Here is a 23,054-nt window from a genome sequence, read left to right as displayed (position 1 = left end):
AACTTGAACAGAAGGCAAGGCCACCAAGGGTGGACCCTTCCATGGCCATCATGTGCAGAACTGAAGGCTCAGATGCTCCCAGCACTTTGTAACTCTTCATCCTGTGGCATCACGGTCCTGTCACTCAACACTTAATGAAAGCCTGGTCGGGTCTACAACACGATAACATCATCTGCTGTTCTCTAGATTAGACCCTTTTCACTGGAATTTAATCAAGATAATGCATGTTGTGTGTGTGTGTGTGTGTGTGTGTGTGTGTGTGTTTGTGTCATTACAAGCTAATTGCAAGCCATTAGTGAAAGCATTTGGCAGGCTTTGGTGTAATGCATCTTATGCATACAATAGAAGATTTCTTTGATATTGAGGTCATTGTCACCCAGGTCTATTCAACACAAATGGGGCTTTCTGTTACCCACAATTGTCTCTTGCTGTATTCGATTTTGAATGAAGGGAACATAGATTACCCTTGTGATTACTGCAGGGCATCATATTAAATGTACTGTAACTTCCAGTTTAGGAAGCCATTTTGTGCATCTGCTAAAAAGAATCAAGTTTGCATATACATAAGAGTTATTTATTTATGGCTAACTTAGACTATACACAATGTCTGAGAAATAAGAATGAGCGAGTTCCTTTAGTCTCCTATATATATATATATATATTTATTTTTTATTTTTTATTTTTTTGCTCACCCTCACCACCTAAAATCATTTTTCTATAGAATTATTGTAGTAACCATGACTGTAGTAGGCTAACCATGTTTTGTTTTTTGGTGGAAACCATGGTTTAAATATAGTAATATTGTAGTAACTATGAAATGTATATAAAGTAACCATGTTTTTGGCAGAATCCCTGGTTTTAATACAGTATACTGTACCCATATAGTAATCGTTGTTTTACTATAGATCAACCATGGTAATTTTTGTGGTTACTCCATAATAACCACAAAATTATGATTTTTATTACCATAGTTTTCCTTTTCCTGTAGCATTACTATGGTTTTACTATGAACATCAAGGTTAAAATATGGTTACTATAGTAAAACCTTGGTAAATTTATTGTGAGGGCACGCAAAACTTATTGTGATGGAACGCAAACTGTTGCGAGGGCACACCAAAATTATTGCGAGGGAACGCAAACTGTTGCGAGGGCACACAAAAATGATTGTGAAGGAACGCAAACTATTTCGTGGGCACACAAAACTTATTGCTAGGGACAACAAACTATTGCGAGGGAACGCAAAACGTATTGCGAAGGCACGCAGATCTATTTCAGAAAAAAATCCCCACCCTGTCCTCTAAGGGCTCTGTGTGCTGTTATTTTTTTAATTTTTATTTTTTTACATAGAACACTGAAATAAAATTTTTCTATTTCTGAACATACAGGGTTTGGAATGGCAGGAGAGTTTTTTTTCTTCTTCTTTTATTTATTTATTTATTTGTTTATTGGTTGAACTGTTCATCTTAAACTGAGGGCTTTTTTTTCCTCCCATTGAAGATTGCAGAAAGAAATGAAATGACTTTTATAGTGAATACCCAACCTGGTCTTGAATAATGCCATTACTAAAGCTATTGTGTTATATCAGTCATGCATTCAGTGAAATGTGATTGCTTACCTTCACTGTAATCAAGGCTAGGCAAAAATCACCTGTTTTATTTACAGCTGTGCTCAAAAGTTTGCATACCCTGCAGAAATTTAGAAATTTTGGCATTGATTTTGAAAATATGACTGATCATGCAAAATAACTGTCTTTTATTTAAGGATAGTGATCATATGAAGCCATTTATTATCACATAGTTGTTTGGCTCCTTTTTAAATCATAATGATAACAGAAATTACCCATATGGCCCTGATCAAAAGTTTACATACCCTTGAATGTTTGGCCTTGTTACAGACACACAAGGTGACACACACAGGTTTAAATGGCAATTAAAGTTTAATTTCCCACACCTGTGGCTTTTTAAATTGCAATTAGTGTCTGTGTATAAATAGTCAATGAGTTTGTTAGCTATCACATGGATGCACTTAGCAGGCTAGATACTGATCCATGGGAAGCAGAAAAGAACTGTCATGAGACCTGCATAACAAGGTAATGGAACTTTATAATGATGGAAAAGGATATAAAAAGATATCCAAAGCCTTGAAAATGCCAGTCAGTACTGTTCAATCACTTATTAAGAAGTGGAAAATTTGGGGATCTCTTGATACCAAGCCAAGGTCAGGCAGACCAAGAAAGATTTCAGCCACAACTGCTAGAAGAATTGTTCGGCATACAAAGAAAAACCCACAGGTAACCTCAGGAGAAATACAGGTTGCTCTGGATAAAGATGGTGTGGTTGTTTCAAGGAGCATAATACAACGATACTTGAACAAAAATGAGCTGCATGGTCGAGTTGCCAGAAAGAAGCCAATGCCACAACAAAGCCCAGTTACAATATGCCCGACAACAACTTGACACACCTCACAGCTTCTGGCACACTGTAATTTGGAGTGATGAGACCAAAATAGAGCTTTATGGTCACAACCATAAGCGCTATGTTTGGAGAGGGGTCAATAAGTATTGTGCTCCTTGAAACAACCACACCGTCTTTTTCCAGAGAAGCCTGTATTTCTCCTGAGGTTACCTGTGGGTTTTTCTTTGTATCCCGAACAATTCTTCTGGCAGTTGTGGCTGAAATCTTTCTTGGTCTACCTGACCTTGGCTTGGTATCAAGAGATCCCCGAATTTTCCACTTCTTAATAAGTGATTGAACAGTACTGACTGGCATTTTCAAGGCTTTGGATATCTTTTTATATCCTTTTCCATCTTTATAAAGTTCCATTACCTTGTTACGCAGGTCTTTTGACAGTTCTTTTCTGCTCCCCATGGCTCAATATCTAGCCTGCTCAGTGCATCCACGTGATAGCTAACAAACTCATTGACTATTTATACACAGACACTAATTGCAATTTAAAAAGCCACATGTGTGGGAAATTAATCTTTAATTGCCATTTAATCCTGTGTGTGTCATCTTGTGTGTCTGTAACAAGGCCAAACATTCAAGGGTATGTAAACTTTTGATCAGGGCCATTTGGGTGATTTCTGTTTTCATTATAATTTAAAAAGGAGCCAAACAACTATGTGATAATAAATGGCTTCATATGATCACTATCCTTAAATAAAATACAGTTTTTTTGCATGATCAGTCATATTTTCAAAATCAATGCCAAAATTTCACAATTTCTGTCAGGGTATGCAAACTTTTGAGCACAACTGTATATGATATATATATATATATATATACAGTTTCTGCTTTTTGGACTGCATTTGAATGTAACCCATGGACCATTTTACAGCTAAATGTAGTGTACTGAAAAACAGCAGTGCCTTTCACTAGATTAAATCATTTCCTCGTATTAACGTCTCATCCTTGTCTTAGATTTAGGCTTAACCACACAGAGATATAATTGATTGAATAAAGAGCACAGTACAGGGTCTCGCAGACCCTGATCTCAAACATTGAGATCATTCATCACCGTAGCATGTGTGGAACGACCAAGCTGTGCTCCCACACTAGAGGCCACAATAAGATTTCAGGCTGTCCCTTCCTGTATTAGTGATGCTGTCTGCACAAGCACATGGTTTATCAACTCAGCTGGCAATCAATTAGTTCCCAATCAATAGCCAAACAGGCAACATATTAGCGGCCTCTCTTTGCCTGCACTACACTTGTTTATCCTGGGAGTTTTTTTTTTTTTTTTTTTTTTGCAGGGAATCTAACCTGATCCATTGGCAGTTAAAAATAGAAGTTTAGCCATGTGTAGCAATGTGTTTAATTAAACAAATTTTGCACAAGAAAGCATTTGAGCCGGATGTCCCTTTGAATGTATTGTTTCTGTGTTTCAAAAGATGGTCACTTAGGCAAATGACATGATGAAAGTGTTCAGAGAGCATGCTTTGTGTGAGATAAAGAGCAGAGACTAAAAGCTAATAATTTCTAGGCAAGTTCATTTAGAAATCAGTTATGTCAGTTTCTTTCATTCAGAGCTGTTGAAACAAGAAAAAAAAAAAAAAACTTTTCAGTTGAGCATTGTAGCACCATGATTACATTTATACATAAAAGTTTCTTATTCATATGCAGTGGGGTCCAAAAGTCTGAGACCACATCTGGTATTCGGGCATTCAAGTGAAAACTTGTTTTGTTTGTCTAAAAACAGGTCCGCCACAGTGATAGCGACAACAGAACACAACTGCGCACAATACAGAGAACAGAACTTACTAAACATGTCTGAAGAGTCTGTCAATTTTTGAAAGTTTTTTGACCGGTGCCAGTTCACAGTGGACGGATACCCACGTGATGCCAAAAATAGAAAACAAGCAATCGATAAAATGTACCGTCACTCTTCACTGCTGGTTAGGACAAAAATTCTGATTACCATACAAAATATCCCTTTTATCGCATGTCATTTGCCGTTAAGTTAGGACACGGTGTGACTGTGGCTGCCTGTAGCCTCCTCTATGTTTCTGTTTGATTTCAGAGTACTCTGTTAAAATAAAATAAGGCTGGGCATAGAAATGCATAAATTCTTCGACTTCAAACTCTTCAGACATATTTAGTAAGTTCTGATCTCTGTTTTGTGTACACTTGTGTTGTGTTCTGTTGTCGCTATTGCTGTGGAGGACCTGTTTTTAGACAAACATAACGAGTTTTCGCTTGAATGCCCGAATGTCACAAGACAGCTGCGTGAACTGTTGCTCTTGTGCCCTATCATGAACGTGCACAGGAGATCAATGGTCAGTGAACATTTTCACTGAATAATACATTAGATTTGGTTTGTTTCTCACCAAACCTTATCATATTCTTTCATAACAATCATGAGTCTCATGAAATAATTTGTAAGACTTCTGAATTATACTTTTGCATTCTTTTGAAGCTTGAAGAGGTGGTCACCATAAACTACCATTGTATGACATCACTGAGCACAATTCTTTTCACAATTTCTCCCTTTGTGTTAAAAGAAAGAAAGTAATATAGGGTTATAACAACACAGGGGTGAGAAAACAATTACCGAATTTTCATTTTTGGGTTAACTAATCTTTTAAGATTTTGTGCTATTTCTAGGTCATTAATCAAATTTTAGCAAATTTGTGATGTTGACAATGTTAACTCCTTTGTGCGAAAGGTCAGATTTTCTTGCTTCCATTGAAGCACACATGATGTTTTTTGGAACATTCTCAAATCATGCTGAGATAACATATATCATCAGGTTTGGCACAAACTTGTGGAGTCCATGCCAGCTCAAGTGCATTCTGTCATTAAAGCAAAAAGGAATTCACATTTTCAGTTCAACATCGTACTCAAATTGTTATGCTGATATAATTTGTAATTTGTCAGTTAATTAAATGTTATTGTTTCAATTCAGATGGTTGCATTAGTCAAAAAGTAGCTCATCCATCCATTGGTCCTCTCATTTTATAAGGCTCGGATGCGCCACCACCTGTGAAATGACGTGCCTCTCATATAATGCACAGTGAAATTCCTCTTGTTTTTTTTTTTTTTATTTTAAATAATCTCAGCATTATTTATAATTTTTTGTCTCTTCATTTTATAAATGAATCAGCAGTTCCAATTCCATTTCTCTGCAAATGTAATTTCCAAAGGTCACCTTCTCATAGAGAACAAGCACATTCAGAACGAGATAACAGTTTTGTTCAGAGATTTGACAGTCTCTCTCTCTCTCTCTCTCTCTCTCTCTCTCTCTCTCTCTCCCTCTCCCTCTTTCTCTCCCTCTCCCTCGCCATCCTTTTCTCTTTGTACTCTGAGAAATTCCAGCTTGATGGCATTTTTCATCAAACACAAATAGTGATTTTGCAACTCTGACCTGACAAATTATCTCAGGTACCCCATACAGTATGCAGTCATTTTTTTATTATTATTATTCATTTGAAAAGTAATTTGAACACATAAAGCCTCTAACTGAAATACTTGTTTGCAATGAACAGTGGGAAAAATGCAGCAAAGCATCTGGCCATTTCTGTGCCTCTGATCTGGACATATCTCATTCTCCAATTGTTGTTCACATGGACACATTCCTTATGCTGCCTCTGAGCCTGTTGGGGATATTTGATAGGATGCAGAAGTTCTCAGTCGTAGGATCTGGGTGATCACAATAGCATGGTAAAAGCCTGCACATCTGCTAATGGTCTTCAGTGGGCAAATGTTGTTTGCTTTCACATCAGCTGAGTGGATAACCGGCTTCATTTAGTGTGGCTGTCTGCCAGTAACCCCTCACAACACACAGGCCTATGCAAGCTCAAATATATAAACAATGATTTTGCCATCTCATTATCTTTGCAGACAGAGAAATTAAATATTGATTCCCTTCACAGGAAAAGAAATTGCTGGGCAGAAATGACCTATTCTCCCTCTTTCTCTCTGCTCCCAAGCTGGTTTTGCTGTCACATTTTACCTCTGGAATTTTGGCTAATTTTTACTTTAATGGCTTTTGCCACCTATGAAGATGCAGTAGTCCACTGTTTTATTTTCAGAATAAAGATGCACAGAATGTTATAAAAATGCATGCACTATACAAAAAATAGACACACAAGAGAGGTTTTTCATTATCTCCTGTGTAATTTATGAATAAAAAATGGCCAGGAAATGAAGTACTGGGAACAACATATTTAGAAAAATCGATGGTTTTAGGAATTGATGTGTCTGAATTGGAGACCAAATACTGTATGTTTTGTTCAGGCAGGCAAACTAAACACATTTAGGATAAGGTAATCTCTAGTTTCTGTGTACAAGCTCTCTGATTCTGTTCTCAATTCCTTATTGGTTACCCATCATGGTAACACTTTCTAAGAAGCCTGTATACATAATGCATTACATACAGTAGGTATTCTTGATGCATTTCAGAGGTATTCATAATATATGAACAGCATGTTGCTTAGCAGCTTATTATACAAACTATAAGAATTGTAACCACTTTTATAATAAAGCAATAAGCTACAACAGGCTGTTTTTACCACGGGTAAGAGTTGTTCTTAGGGACAGCATGAAATGGAGTTATTTTACCCCTCACTCAAGTGGCTTACTGCTTTCATAACATTGCGGCAACAGCACTATATGATAATAGATATCAATGTTGAATAAGAAGTTAAATTTATTATTAATAATTTTCAGAATAAATCATTCTGCCACCTAGTAATATAGTTTATTATCTTAACAGTAGGCTGTTAATGGCTGCAAAGCAAAATTGTGTCGCATTAATATGTGAGGTCAGAGTTGTGTCCGTTGAATCTGTTTGTAAAAGATGAGGCGAGAAGCAGTTTTTCCTTCTTAAGGTGAGGCTTTATTTTCCCCTCTTCGCGACACCACTTTACAGTTTACCTTTACGCACTAAACTGAACACTAACACACACTGCTTTCATAAATAAACTTTCCCTACTAGAAAATCCTTGCTCTGGCTCGGCTCTGTCGTATCCAGTCTCTCCCCCGACTAAGTGCTGTGTCGCTCTATTTATGCCGCTCTCCCCGTGCTCACTGAAATTAAAGACAGGTGTTAGACATAATTTAGCTCAGGTGTAAGCACCCTTACCGCTTTCTCTCTCTCCGGAGAGATGCTTGACCACGCCCCCCCCTGCCACACTGTTTTACAATAATACCTAGCTCTAATAACTATTCATGGTTACACCTTTAAAGACTATAATGCATAATAATACATTATGTTTGGTGTTGATCAGGTATTTTAATGCAATTAATTATTATTAGTTATATGAAAACTGTGGTTATGATTATTTACGAGAGCATAAAACTGATTATGTGGTGCTGGTGCACTATAAGGTTATATATTATGCTCTATTACAGGCTTCATGGAAGGTTTTACTAAAATCAGACAAAAAAGTTTTATGGAAAACTCCTATGGAAGGGAACCCATAAAATGTTACTAATGCCAAATCTAATTTAATTAAATACTCTGAAAAGACTAAAGGTATTAAAATACAGTTAAAATTGTTTTCTCTGGAAAAATAGAGCTACATTACTCGACTGTGTGTTCATTCCTTTTGTTTGCTGTTAGTATATTTTTTCTTTGTTTGCTTTTGGTTGGTTGACATAAAATGATGGGAAAAGCTCTTCATCAGTATAATATCAATCAGACTCTTGCATAATTGCATGATGCTTATGCATGAATATTATATGAGGGTTGGTAAATTCTGCACATTGCACAGTAACCTACTGCTGGAATGTTTAAATTAATAAAAACATTATTTATTTAAGCCTGAATTAATTGGACTCCACAATGTCAAAATTTGAAAATGCTTTACTGAATACCTGTAGTACCTTAAAAAAAAAAAAAATAAATAAAATAAAAAAGGAAAAGTGTGTATGTATATATATATATATATATATATATATATATATATATATATATATATATATATATATATATATATACACTGGCGGCCAAAAGTTTGAAATAATGTACAGATTTTGCTGTTTCGGAAGGAAATTTGTACTTTAATTCACCAAAGTGGCATTCAGCCTATCACAAAGTATAGTCAGGACATTACTGATGTAAAAAACAGCACCTTCACTGTAGAGCGGAGGAGGGCGGGGCCGGGCTGAAATGACGCATGCCCGGTCTCCAATCAGTCTGATGGGGCGCACGAGGGATAACAGTTCGAGAGAGAGAAAGAACTATGGGCAGCTGCCCTGCATGTGTTTATGTTTGTGTGTTTTTGTTTAAGTTTATTATTAAACTATTATTTTTGTTGTAAAGCCGGTTCTCACCTCCTCCTTTCCCTCTAACCCCTTTACAATCACTTTTTAAAAAATGTCATTTTTGATCAAGTCTAGACAGGACCCATTTCCAGCAACCATCACTCCAAAACCTTATCCTTAAGTACACATGCTAAATTGCTAATTTGGTATTAGAAAATCACTTGCCATTATATTAAACACTGCTGAAAACTATTTGGTTTGTTAAATGAAGCTTAACATTGTCTTTGTGTTTGTTTTTGAGTTGCCACAGTATGCAATAGACTGGCATGTCTTACGGTCAATATTAGGTCAAAATGGCTTTCTATAGAAACTCGTCAGTCAATCATTGTTTTGAGGATAGAAGGCTATACAATGCTTGAAATTAACAAAAAACTGAAGATTTCATATAAAGGTGTACACTATATTCTTCAAAGACAAAGGACAACTGGCTCTAACAAGGACAGAAAGAGAAGTGGATGGCAGAGCATGTGAGCGAAGCGGAGCGGTGTGACACTCCGCTCAATAACATGCTCCATGCACGTGCGCTCCACTCAGCTGCTCATGGACCAAGCGGACGCTCCGCTCAAGTACCGCTCACACTCACCGATTAAAAAGCATTCGCTCAAATCCCACTCCGACATTATATTTCTCTGTAGTATACTTGGTTCCAAACACGTACACAGGGGGTAGCTACATTGGCACAAGCAACTGCCCCTTTGCCCACATGGGCTGAGGTGCCCCTCTAGGTGAAATATAGACTATAGGCCAACATTTGTTAAATTATCAAGTGATTAGTAACGTACATATCTGAAGTTATTAAGTTACCCAGAAAACAGCAGTGAATGTTTTACTGTTTTTCAGTGTTGTTGCTTTATTAATATTCCCTACAATTTTATATGTATGAATCATATGCAATCTAAAGGACTGTGGTTATTTATATAATAATTATTATATTAGCAGATATCATGTGCCCCCTTTGTTTTTCCTTGATATTTTTAAAACATTATAAAGTGAATCTGGACTTTATATGCATCAAACAATCATGTCTTGTGCATGCACTCTTTATATGTACTGCAAGGTTTAACCATGGATTTAACAAATAAAAAATATTTGTCCTGCATAAAGTGAGATTTTGTCCAATATATATATTACATGAAATCATGTTTAATGATCCTAAAACAAATAAAAATGATTTAATTCACAAATTGCACTGCCTTTGTTTAAGAAACATTTTTTTTTTTTTCTAATGTACAATCATTTATAGGTTTTTTTTTTTTTATCTGTGCATGAATGCAGCAAGGGATGTCGAAGATGTTATCTGCAACCACTAATCTAGAATATTTTTTTTTTTTATGTTTCATTTCTCGTTAAGGTGTGGATTTGGCTTTGGGAAACTGACCAGCAGTTATGTGCCACTTTATCCCGAAGCAGAAATTGAAAGCTTGTCGATTAAGTGAGATAATTCCGCAATGAAATTCTCTATGTGTGAGCAGAAATCTTTACCAATCAAATGCTCAATTGTACAATAGAGGCATGAAAGCAGAATGCTCCGCCTGCAAATTAGGACACACTGATCTGCAAGATCATTTGTTTATTGATTCTGTGTGTGTGTAAGCCGGGATTCAAGGCAAAATGATTTGCCAATATACAGTATTATTAAGCTTACATATTCAATTGAGGGTGCTCTAACGTTCGCACCCCCACAGAACCAGGCTTGCATCTAGCTGGCAGCTGCACTATCATGATGGCAAAACAACAAGATACATTACTTATCTATTAATGTATTATCTAATAGTAGTGTAGCCTACTAGCTCGCCTATTGCTGCACTACATCACATAGCACATCCTCGTGCTCTCTGGCAATGTGATGCGTACGACTCCAAAAGGAATATTTGCTAATTCTCACGGTCTCGCCACACTTCCTTTTGATTTCTTCGTTCTTAACTTTGATTTATACTTTGCATTTATTGAGGTTATAAGGTTTGCAACTTCACTAAAACAATGTTAGAGCTCCATAACCTTAGGCCTATTGCTTATTTAGTAGATTCCCAAACCATCACCTCACGAAGCGCATTCTGGGTTGAGCGAGCGGCACTGAGCGGCCTGAGAGAGCAGAGCGGAATCTTCAAAAAGGTGCTCTCTGCTCAGGTGGAATTGTCACCACTCCGTGCTCGCTTTGCTCACATTCTCTGGTGGATGGCCAGATGTACAACTAAAAAAGAGGATAAGTACATCAGAGTCTCAGCTGACAACTTCATTGAATTGTACCCGCTCAACACCAGTTTCATGTACAACAGTAATGAGAAGACTCAGGGGTGCAGGCCTTATGGGTAAAATTATAGTGGGCAAAGAGAAACAGACATTGGACAACAGATAATTGGAAAATAGTGTTATGGATCTTAACCCCATTGAGCTTTTGTGGGATCAGCTAGACTGTAAGGTGCATGAGGAGTGCCCGACAAGACAGCCACATCTATGGCAAGTGCTACAGGAAGCGTGGGGTGAAATGTCACCTGAGTATTTGGACAAACTGACAGCTAGAACGCCAAGGATCTGCAAAGCTGTCATTGCTGCACGTGGAGGATTTTTTTATGAGAACTCTTTGAAGTAGTTTTAAAAAAAAAAAAATCAAATTGTAATAGTAATTTTTCACATTATTAATGTCCTGACTATACATTGCGGTCAATTGAATGCCACTTTGGTGAATAAAAGTACCAATTTCTTTCCATAAGAGCAAAATCTGTATGTGTATGTATATAGTATATACTGTACTGTACATATGTATACACTGATGAGCCAAAACATTATGACCACCTGCCAAATATGATGTTGGTCCTCCACGTGCCAGCAAAACAGCGCCGACCCGCCAAGGCATGGACTCTACAAGACCCCTGAAGGTGTCCTGTGGTATCTGGCACCAAGATTTTAGTAGCAGATCCTTCAAGTCCTGCAAGTTGCGAGCTGGAGCCACCATGGATTAAACTTATTGGTCCAACATATCCAAGAAATGCTCATTAGACCTTTTTCACAGTCCGGGGTTTGGAACGTGCAAGTAAATGTTTGCAGGGTAAACTTCGACAGTGGTGAATGGGCGTGAATGGGAGACCACAGCAAATATTATTTTCACTACCCATTTGCTCCAAGACCAAATGAAGAAATCCACTCTTATATTTGAATGACTTTCAAAAAGAGGAAAAAAGAGCGGTGGATTAAGACAGTCACTCTCTCAGCAGCTGCAATCGAAACCCCCTCACAGCTGTGGTAATTCATTTTTTAAAACTAATTCCAGGGTAATATAACACAAAGCATAATATTATAAATTTACACTCAATATTAAAAGAATTTACAATATAAAAATTAGTATGTTAACAAGTGCATATAACATCAAACTACAGTGGGTTTTTGTGCTTACACATTTTAAAAAGACTCATTATTATTTTAGGCCAAATGAAATCCAACTTTTAAAGTGCATGTAAACTTACTGAATGATGCAGAATGTCATTGGTTCTTCAGTGTTTCGTAACTGATTATGATGCATTGGATTAGATTTGCGCTGCTAAATAAAGTGGAAACACGTCATCACAGTCTGTGAAAAAGGTCTATTGGACAGAGATCTGGGGAATTTGGAGGCCAGGGCAACACCTTGAACTTTTCATCATGTTCCTCAAACCATTCCCGAACAATGTGTGCAGTGTGGCAGGGCGCATTATCCTGCTGAAAGAGGCCAATGCCATCAGGCAATACCATTGCCATGAAAGGGTGTACCTGGTCTGTAATGATGTTTAGGTAGGTGGTACGTGTCAAATTGACGTCCACATGAATGCCCGTACCCAGGGTTTCCCAGCAGAACATTGCCCAGAGCATCACACTCCCTCCACCGGCTTGTCGTCTTTCCACAGTGCATCCTGGTGCCATCACTTCTCCATGTAAATGGCAAACATGTACACAGCCATCCATGTGATGTAAAAGAAAAAGGGAAAACTCATTGGATCAGGTGAACTTCTTCCATTGCTCCAATGTCCAGTTCCGATGCTCGAGTGCACATTGTAGGCGCTTTTGACAGTGGACAGGGGTCATCATGGACACTCTGACCGGTCTGTGGCTATGCAGCTTCATACGCAGCAGGGTGCGATGACTGTGTGTTGTGGCATTCCTCCCATAACCATTATTAAAATTTGCTGTGACTCTCTGTGCCAGAGTAGACCTTCTGTTGATTCAGACCAGATGGGATAGCCTTCGATGCCCTCATGCAACAATGAGCCTTGAACGCCCAACACCCTGTTGCCGGTTTGTGGTTTGGCCCTCCTCGGACCACTGTTGATCGGGAGTACCACACAAGCCTTGCCATTTCAGAGATGCTCTGACCCAGTCGTCTGGCCATAACAATTTGGCCCCTGTCAAAGTCACTTTAAACATGTCAGTTTAGCTGCTCAACATAACAAAATCTGTTCATTTAGCAGTAGAATTACAGTCAATACAGTTAAACCTGCAGTTAATTTAACAAATGAGGGTCAGTTTCAAATGGACATATAGTGATACGAGACATGGTGATACAAGACATGAAACTAGCACAGATATGTAGGAAATCAGTTGCCTGGCACAATTATACAGTTTTTTTATTTTAATGTTTTTTATTATACACAATATTTTACCAAAGAATGCCACAATCAGTCTGAACGGATTCACATGATGGGCAAGGAGGAGGCAGGAACCGGCTGAGCAGGCAACGTAAACTTTTAATAAACAAATGAACAAAACACATCATAAAACTGCTTTCCAGCATAACACAAAACACACACACACACATGACTGCTGCATGCGTCTGTCTCAAACTGGCATCCCCGGCTCCTCTTTATCCCTCTCCCGGCTGATTGGGCTGATTCAGCGCTGGGCGTCCATTGTTACGGCCCGGCCACTCCCTCCTCCTCGTCACACAGATGATCAGGATCAAGTTTTCCAAAGAGTCATGTAATAATAAACTGTTATTAAAATGTTATAAACTGTTAATAACACAGTAAGTGGAATGAGATTTTCAAACACATTATCACTCAGAGTCCCTCAATGAGCCATCCAAAGAACACTACACAAACACATAATGCACACTAAAAATACTTCAACACACTCACCTCACATACCACAGTGAAAACCATTTTTTAAACCCCATTTATCACCCACTCACAATATTTCATCATTAATCTCAAACTGAGAGAATTTAAATAAAATCTCTTCATGTAAATGCATTCCACACACTAAGAAAACCTCTCACATATCACTTTATATACTTCAATACAATATTTATCTCTGTGAAGATTCTCAGCTTACCAGGACATCATAAAATGTCTAGTAGACTCATTCTAGTCAACAGAGAAACAGAGTCGACTGTTGACTTAACTCTATTAAGCACTGATGCAGTAATGGATACATGTAGTTGTGAAATCAAAGAAGTCTGATCACAAGTAATCACTAGAGACACATTTGAGATGCATATTAACACCAGGTATAAATAGTAATCTGTCAGGGCTGATCATTTGCAATCAGATTACCCAAACCGGATGTTAATAAGAGGTGGAAACATTGCCTTAGACATTAACATATTTATCGCTCATTTAGATCACACATTGAACCAAAGTGGATAAGGGTTGCTAATAAAAAGGTTGCAGGTTCGACCCCAGGCATGGGTGACCCACATATTTTCCCTTTCATACAGCAGGTGAATATGAATACTTTCAACACTATGCTCAATGGCAGTGAACTTAATTTAAATGTGTGATTCAGAGAGGGAATGGTAAAGATCTTTGGTTGCTATTTCAAAAATTGAAGATGCAATAATCTGATGCAAGGGTGACCTAGAAATGTAAAGTTTGATACTAAACAACATGTTTGTCTGTCAGTGTTGTAAGCTGTATGTATGTGTGTACTATATGTACAAACAGTGTAGCTGACTGTGAGGCTGTAGCAAGTTTTTTGTCAGCTGAATGTAAGTATTTGAATACAGGTTTCAATCCATGCACAACAAAATTAGCAAAGCAAACAAAAACTAAAAACACAATGGAAATAAACCACATCAAAACAAATTTAATACACAATACAACTGTAACGATCTGGAAGGAATTCACGAGAGCTGGATGTAGGTGCGGCTAAGGAGTTTAATGAAAAATAAACAAGTAAAATATAATGGGGAAAACACAGGAACAAATTAAAACATCCACGATGGGAAACAAGAACATGAGGAAACATCTACGAAGGGCACTGGTTATACACGGGAGGTCAAAACACATAACAACTGACAAAGAACAAGCAAACAACAGGGCATTATTTACACAAAGACTAATGAGTTAATGAAACACAGGTGAGGACAATCAAGGACAGCTGGCAGTGATGAGGGCAGGGAATTATGGGAAATGTTGTCCGGGAAGAACAGATGACAGTGGAGAAACATAAGGCAAGCAACAGTAAATCATGACAACAACAGAACTACAATTAAGCCACAACAAACTTTTGCAAACAACTTTTTTTACAGACAACTTTTGTTTAATTATGGAGGTAACATTTGGTAAATGATTTTATCCAAAGTACTTTATCCAATTACAGTGAATTTAAACTTAATAGGTAACACTTTACAATACGTTTTCATGAGTTAACAACATTAGTTAACATAAACTAACAATGAACAATACAATACTTTTACACCATTTATTAATCTTGGTTAAATGTTATTTTCAACATATAGTAATGCATTTTTAAAATCAAAAGTTATGTGTTAACATTTGTTAATGCACTATGAACAAACATGAATTAACAATTAACAATTGTATTTTATTAACATTAACAAAGATTAATAAATGCTGTTAAACATATATCGTTCATTGTTAGTTCATGGTACCTAATGCATTAACTAATGTTAACAAATTAAACCTTATTGTGAAGTGCTACCACTATATATTTTGTTAGCATGTGTGTTCCATGGGTATTAACCCTGTGACTTTGGTGTTGATAGTTTTATGTTCTATCAGTCAAGCTATAGGAACACTAAAGGAATGAGGAACACGTTTTCCAATTCCTAAATATTCTCAGAAGAACTCTTATCTAGGTCACCTTTACTGTCCATGTTACAACCCAGAGCATTTTTCATTTCACTATCATTCCCATATCCTTTTGTTCATTATTGTTGGTTTGGTTCTGGATTGCCCAGAGCATTTGTCACTTGCAAATACATCTATGTTTGCACACATATAACTTCACAATGACAAATAATCTTCATACATTTGTGTGTGTGTTTATGTTTCAGAGACACTTGATTTGCAGTGGAGGTGGTGGTTGTCCTAGTCCAAATGTGAGCTCACTGCAGACACCTGGAGATGCAGGCTACTTCTCCAACCAGCTTGGTGTTCCAATTGTGGAGTTCACCTACTCAGAATTTCCTAAGACAGAGGTACATACACACACACACACACCAGACTGATCACACTGTGAATTCAGTGACAGTAAGTCAAAAGTTCTGCTGCTGAAATCGGTGCTTACCATTGCCCCCAGTGGCCGAAGCTGAAAGTGTTGCTAAGGTGAAATGTCCACAGGGTGGCGCCAAAAGAGAGTTTTATTTTCAGTTATAAATTATGTAATGCAGTAAACAGGAATGCATTTTATTAACCTTACTCCCTAAACCAAACCCCAACCCTAAATCTAACCATAGTGGAGTAAAAATGAAATTTTAGAGCAAAAATACAACCTCTGAATCACTCTCACTATTGTTTGTGAATGTGACTACAACCTGGTTTCCGCAAGATCAGAACCTGTGTTTTGTAGTAAACACAATTACTTCATGGTTCCCATGGGACCACAACTCATGTTGCAGAGAAAGTGCATGCACAGTAGCACCACAGGGAAAGGTGAACACAATTGAATTGATGCAAAATATGTATGATTTTGGCATTGCGCATGTCAATAATTTGGCAGTATGTGGTTGAATTCAGGGTACATGAGCATTCAGAAGAAGCATGTTGATTTCCCGTGTGATCATGTTGCACACATACAATTATAATTTGTTTAGCAAGAAATAGTTAAGGTCAGAGATCAGTTTTTATAGCAATATAGTGTTGGTATGTCATGCACCAGCACTATGCCATAAGTGGGTCAGTATCGTAGTTCATGGATCAATTACCCAAGCTGGCTAATTTATAACATCAGTGACAGGCAATCAGATCAGTGGATGAATGACCCTGGCTGTTACTGAAGCCAAATGAACAAATTTATGATACAGTTCCATTGCATTCCTACAAATAACACAGCAAGGCTTATTCACCCTTAAAAAAATCAAGCAATGTGCCAATGAACACAGAAGATGAAGCAAATGTGGACAGTATAAGCACACCAATAGTCAGGGTTGGGGAGTAACGAAATACAAGTAATGGGAATACGTATTTAAAATACAAAATATAAGTAACTGTATTCCATTACAGTTACAGTTTAAATCATTGGTATTTAGAATACAGTTACATTCAAAAAGTATTTTGATTACTGAAGAGATTACTTTGTTTCATTTAATATTTAGTCCTTTCAGATGGAAAAATTTATACATACAGTGCATCCGGAAAGTATTCACAGCGCTTCACTTTTTCCACATTTTGTTATGTTACAGCCTTATTCCAAAATGGATTAAATTCATTATTTTCCTCTAAATTCTACAAACAATACCCCATAATGACAACGTGAAAGAAGTTTGAAATCTTTGCAAATGTATTAAAAATTAAAAACGAAAAAAAAAAAAAAAAAATCATGTACATAAGTATTCACAGTCTTTACTCAATACTTTGTTGAAGCACCTTTGGCACCAATTACAGCCTCAAGTCTTTTTGAGTATGATGCTACAAGCTTGGCACACCTATTTTTGGGCAGTTTCTCCCATTCTTCTTTACAGGACCTCTCAAGCTCCATCAGGTTGGATGGGGAGCGTCGGTGCACAGCCATTTTCAGATCTCTCCAGAGATGTTCAATGGGTTCAAGTCGGGGCTCTGGCTGGGCCACTCAAGGACATTCACAGAGTTGTCCCATAGCCACTCCTTTGTTATCTTGGCTGTGTGCTTAGGGTCGCTGTCCTGTTGGAAGATGAACCTTCGTCCCAGTCTGAGGTCCAGAGTGCTCTGGAGCAGGTTTTCATCAAGGATGTCTCTGTACATTGCTGCATTCATCTTTCCCTCGATCCTGACTAGTCTCCCAGTTCCTGCCGCTGAAAAACATCCCCACAGCATGATGCTGCCACCACCATGCTTCACTGTAGGGATGGTATTGGCCAGGTGATGAGCAGTGCCTAGTTTCCTCCAGACATGACGCTTGCCATTCAGGCCAAAGAGTTCAATCTTTGTTTCATCAGACCAGAGAATTTTGTTTCTCATGGTCTGAGAGTCCTTCAGGTGCCTTTTGGCAAACTCCAGACGGGCTGTCATGTGCCTTTTACTGAGGAGTGGCTTCCGTCTGGCCACTCTACCATACAGGCCTGATTGGTGGAGTGCTGCAGAGATGGTTGTTCTTCTGGAAGGGTCTCCTCTCTCCACAGAGAAACGCTGGAGCTCTGTCAGAGTGACATCGGGTTCTTGGTCACCTCCCTGACTAAGGCCCTTCTCCCCCGATCACTCAGTTTAGCCGGGCTTCCAGCTCTAGGAAGAGTCCTGGTGGTTCCAAACGTCTTCCATTTACGGATGATGGAGGCCACTGTGCTCATTGGGACCTTCAATGCTGCAGAAATTTTTCTGTACCCTTCCCCAGATCTGTGCCTCGATACAATCCTGTCTCGGATGTCTACAGACAATTCCTTGGACTTCATGGCTTGGTTTGTGCTCTGACATGCACTGTTAACTGTGGGACCTTATATAGACAGGTGTGTGCCTTTCCAAATCATGTCCAATCAACTGAATTTACCACAGGTGGACTCCAATCAAGTTGCAGAAACATCTCAAGGGTGATCAGTGGAAACAGGATGCACCTGAGCTCAATTTTGAGTGTCATGGCAAAGGCTGTGAATACTTATGTACATGTGATTTTTTTATTTATTTTTTTCGTTTTTTTTTTTTTAATAAATTTGCAAAGATTTCAAACAAACTTCTTTCACGTTGTCATTATGGGGTATTGTTTGTAGAATTTTGAGGAAAATAATGAATTTAATCCATTTTGGAATAAGGCTGTAACATAATAAAATGTGGAAAAAGTGAAGCGCTGTGAATACTTTCCGGTTGCACTGTATAAATGATGCGATTCAAAGTGCATTTGAACAGCGGTGAAACACTTTCTTATGATGTGTTACATTCATACGAGCAGACAGATAAGTACGTTTGAAGTAAGTATGGAGCACAAGAAACAGAAATAAACCTTGTGTAAATTGTCAGCTTTACGCTAAGCTAAAATGCTGTTTCTAGCCATTTTACATGCACGTTACCAGGCACGATTATATTTTTTTATCAAGAAAATTCACGTTGGATCATAATTATTTTATTACTTATAAAAATATTTTTTATTTGATATTAGGGCAAAAATCTTATTCTTTATAATAAGTTTTGTATTGTTTTCCTGTAAAAATATAAAAGTCCTTAAAACAAGATCAATTTGATTGATCTTGTTTTAGAAACAACACATAAGATATTTAGGTTTTTCAGAGAATGTATTTTTAACATGTGTATTTTGTCTTACTGTACTGGCAGAGTTTTTATAGTCAAAACAAGTGAAAAAATCTACCAGTGCTGAAGAAGTAATCCAAAGTATTTAGAATACGTTATTGACCTTGAGTAATCTAACGAAATACATTACAAATTACATATTACAGCATGTATTCTGTAATCTGTAGTGGAATACATTTCAAAAGTAACCCTCCCAACCCTGCCAATAGTCAATATCATTTATGTAATGTAAGTCCAGAAGATCCTAACATTGTGCAAACATTCCATATATCACTGCACCTTCAACAGCTTACACATACTGTAATCTCTTAATGGACACCATATATTCCAAATGCTCAACAATTTCCCATACCAGTGCTAGCTAGGGCAGCAAACCGTCAAAAGTTGTGTTTCTTATTAATGGTTATAAGGTTCTTGCTGTATGGAAATGTAATTGAAGGGGAAAAAAAGAAATTTCTTGTCATTTGCTGCTCTTTAGGGAAAACTGAAGTGCACTTACGGAGGAATTTGAGTAGGATATGAATTGGCCATTTTTCCTGTAAACTATTTTGAAGTGGCCTTGCACCACGTGGAAAATCACCTCCACACAAAAATCTGTGATTTTGAGCCTGATCTCGTGAAAATTACGTGACTGTGGTGACATTTTTGCAAAATGACATTATGTGGGTTCTAACACGTATGATGGCAGTTCCAAGGTGAAATGTCCACTGAGTGGTGCTAAAAGCAATTGAATTTTCTCCCAAATAGATGAGGTTTTTAAAGTTCTATCGAGTTTTAAATCAACAAAACCATCCTCCCTACCCTAAACCTTAAACCTAACAGATCATGTCATAATATCAAATGTGAGATGAAAAACGCAGCTGCTGAAGCAACTACATAATTTTTTATGCTTTTAATAATAATAATAATTATAATAATTAATAATTTTCTTTATTTATCACACATTATACATTTTGCACATATACGGTGAAATTCTTCTTTTTCACATATCCCAGCTAGGCTGGGGTCAGAGTGCAGGGTCAGCCATGATACGGCGCCCCTGGAGCAGATAGGGTTAAGGGCCTTGCTCAAGGGCCCAACAGTGGCATCTTGGCGGTGCTGGGGCTTGAACCCCCGACCTTCTGATCAGTAACCCAGAGCCTTAACCGCTGAGCTACCACTGCCCACTAACTTTTATGACATCGTCGGCTCTCATGTTGACTTATGTGCTCTTAAGAACTCGTATACCGGTCCTTTATATCGCAAGTGTAACGCTCTATCAGTTAAGCTACCGTGCAATTTGATCGCGTTCGAATAAGTTGATATGTAGGTGGAAGGTATGTAATGCAAATGTTAAAATGTAGTGCTTTACAAGTCATGCACTACAGTAAAGGTGTTTTGATGTCATAAGATAGCATTATGTGAGGAACAGGGTGAAAAGTGTTTATGAACAGTCAGTCTGCCCTTTTACTTGTGATTTGTGTGAAAGGGAATACAAGTTATTATTGTTTCAGCACTTCATGTTCTAGAACATATTAAAATGCCTCAATATATACTACGAGAGTTGATATATACAACTCATGAGATTTTCATATTATGTGTGGTATAATCAGAGGTTGAAAACTTCAATTTAGAGACATTTATGGACACTTATGATTGGTAGAGATTCACGGTTTCTTGTGGGTCAGAAAACAACCATATTTTCCTCTTCCTGGAAAGCTGTGCATTTGACAACAATTTGGTCCATTGCTCAGGCACACACCTCTAATGCACCTGCCCACTAATTTTCTCTCTCTCTCTTTCTCTCTCTCTTATTTTCTACATCACATTCTCCCTACCTTTACCCTCTCTTCTCCTGATATCAAACTAAGAGGAAGATAGAGTTCTTGAGCATACATGGAATCTCAGTAAAATGCATGTTGTAGGGATGTACCCGAAGCCGAATACCTTATTTGGAAAGGCACGAATAATGACTTTAAAACGAATAACGGATTCATACGAATAATATAAAAAATATTTGTATAACTGATTATCCAAAAAGCACAAGGATAAAGCAACATTTTAAATAAACATATCCAAAATTACAACAAATTTATGAATCTGTGCAGCCAATATTTCTAAAGTGTAAACTTTATGAATGAAAATGCGCACAGTGTGATTTCAGATCAGATGGCCGCGGTCTCGACTCAGTTTGTGGTCTCTGTTAATTGTGCACATCTGGAGCTTGTCAAGTGTAACATTAATTAAGATGCAACATCATATACACGTTCCATTTCTTGAAATGTCTATGTTAATATATCACACAATTCACACGTAATGATTCCCATGTATTTATTTATAGCCTAAACCTGAGCGCGATGTTAAATTCCTGTCCTGAAGTGATTTAACGTTGGAGCTCATCTGTCCGTCTCTTAAAGTTGACCACATTTATATCCACATCCGCGATTAAGGTAATTATCTGGTTAAGATTTTATTCAGAAAAAAATTAAAATGCTCCATTTAAAGGTTTAAATGCTCCATAGAGTATTCATCTATTAGGAATATTCCTCCTTGTGTAAAACGAAGAAACTGAAACTATATTTTCTTCTTCTTCTTCTTTAAACTGTGCTAAATTTGAAAATGATAAGTGTTCTTGAACTCTAGTAAGGTGCTATATAAATGTAGCATTATTATTATTATTATTATTATTATTATTATTATTATTATTATTATTATTATTATTATTTAACTAAATAATGGTGTCCTATTGTAAAAATGTCTGATAGACTTATGGGAATTTGTAGGCTATATTGATTTTATTTTAATTTATTTTAATGTTTGAATTTGTATTTATTATTCACTGCAAAATGTGTGCTTGACATTTCACATTTTGCTTGACGCCTCCTGCCTCCAGAATAATGTTGTTATACATACACAGACAAATGAAAACTCTGTTTCATGCAGATATTAATATCTGAAATACCAGGAGAAACCACAGAATATTCCACAGATAATGTAGCCTACAAATTCAGCTTCATCTGGTAAGAAACAAAAAGAAGAAAATAATATTTTTTTAAAGAATAATTGTATAATAATAATAATAATAATAATAATAATAATTATTATTATTATTATTATTATTATTATTATTATTATTGGGCCTCATGTATTCAGATAGAAGACAAAGGCAGGCCTAACACAGTCGTAAAAACCTAACTCAAGCCCTCACATTCCAAGTCGTAAATTATACTGATAAAAATTGCGCCAAAATCAATCAAAGGGAGTCCAAAACAGACTACAAATCCCATGAAGCCTTGCTCACTAAAGGATCGAACTCTCAACTCCTATTGCATGAGGCACACAACAGAACGTCCCTCAAACATGACATCATCAGGAGTTGAAATACCTTCTGATAAATAATGCTTCCGGTATTTGCTTCCAGCAACTTTGTTTGCATCGTGTAGACGCAGCTCATCACTGCTCTCAGGTGCAACCTCGTGGCACAAGGAAGTAACGTCCGACTTGAAACTGTGGCCATACAATCTCCATCTCACTGGACGAGTTGAGATTACTCTGTGTTCAACCGAACACTCTAACGGATCCGAAGGAGACCGCTGAGCAATCTGCATCTTCATCTGTTTGCCTACAGAAGTGAAGAGATTAAAGATTTCTCTTCCATCTTCAATCA

At 37.3% G+C, this 23,054-nt stretch overlaps 1 protein-coding gene across 1 annotated transcript in view; it reads left to right on the top strand.

The window, feature by feature from the left end:
- LOC127425860 (inactive N-acetylated-alpha-linked acidic dipeptidase-like protein 2) overlaps positions 1-23,054 on the top strand; it is a 492,025-nt gene that overhangs the window by 333,620 nt on the left and 135,351 nt on the right. The window contains exon 10 of the mRNA XM_051672151.1: positions 16,033-16,176. Coding sequence (XP_051528111.1) covers positions 16,033-16,176 — 144 coding nt within the window. The remainder of the gene's footprint in view (positions 1-16,032; positions 16,177-23,054) is intronic.

This window comes from Myxocyprinus asiaticus, chromosome 35 (genome assembly GCF_019703515.2).
Source record: "Myxocyprinus asiaticus isolate MX2 ecotype Aquarium Trade chromosome 35, UBuf_Myxa_2, whole genome shotgun sequence".
In the NCBI taxonomy this organism is placed as follows: domain Eukaryota; kingdom Metazoa; phylum Chordata; class Actinopteri; order Cypriniformes; family Catostomidae; genus Myxocyprinus; species Myxocyprinus asiaticus.
Note: the sequence above shows the minus strand (reverse complement) of the source record. Positions and strands in the feature narration are given on the sequence as shown.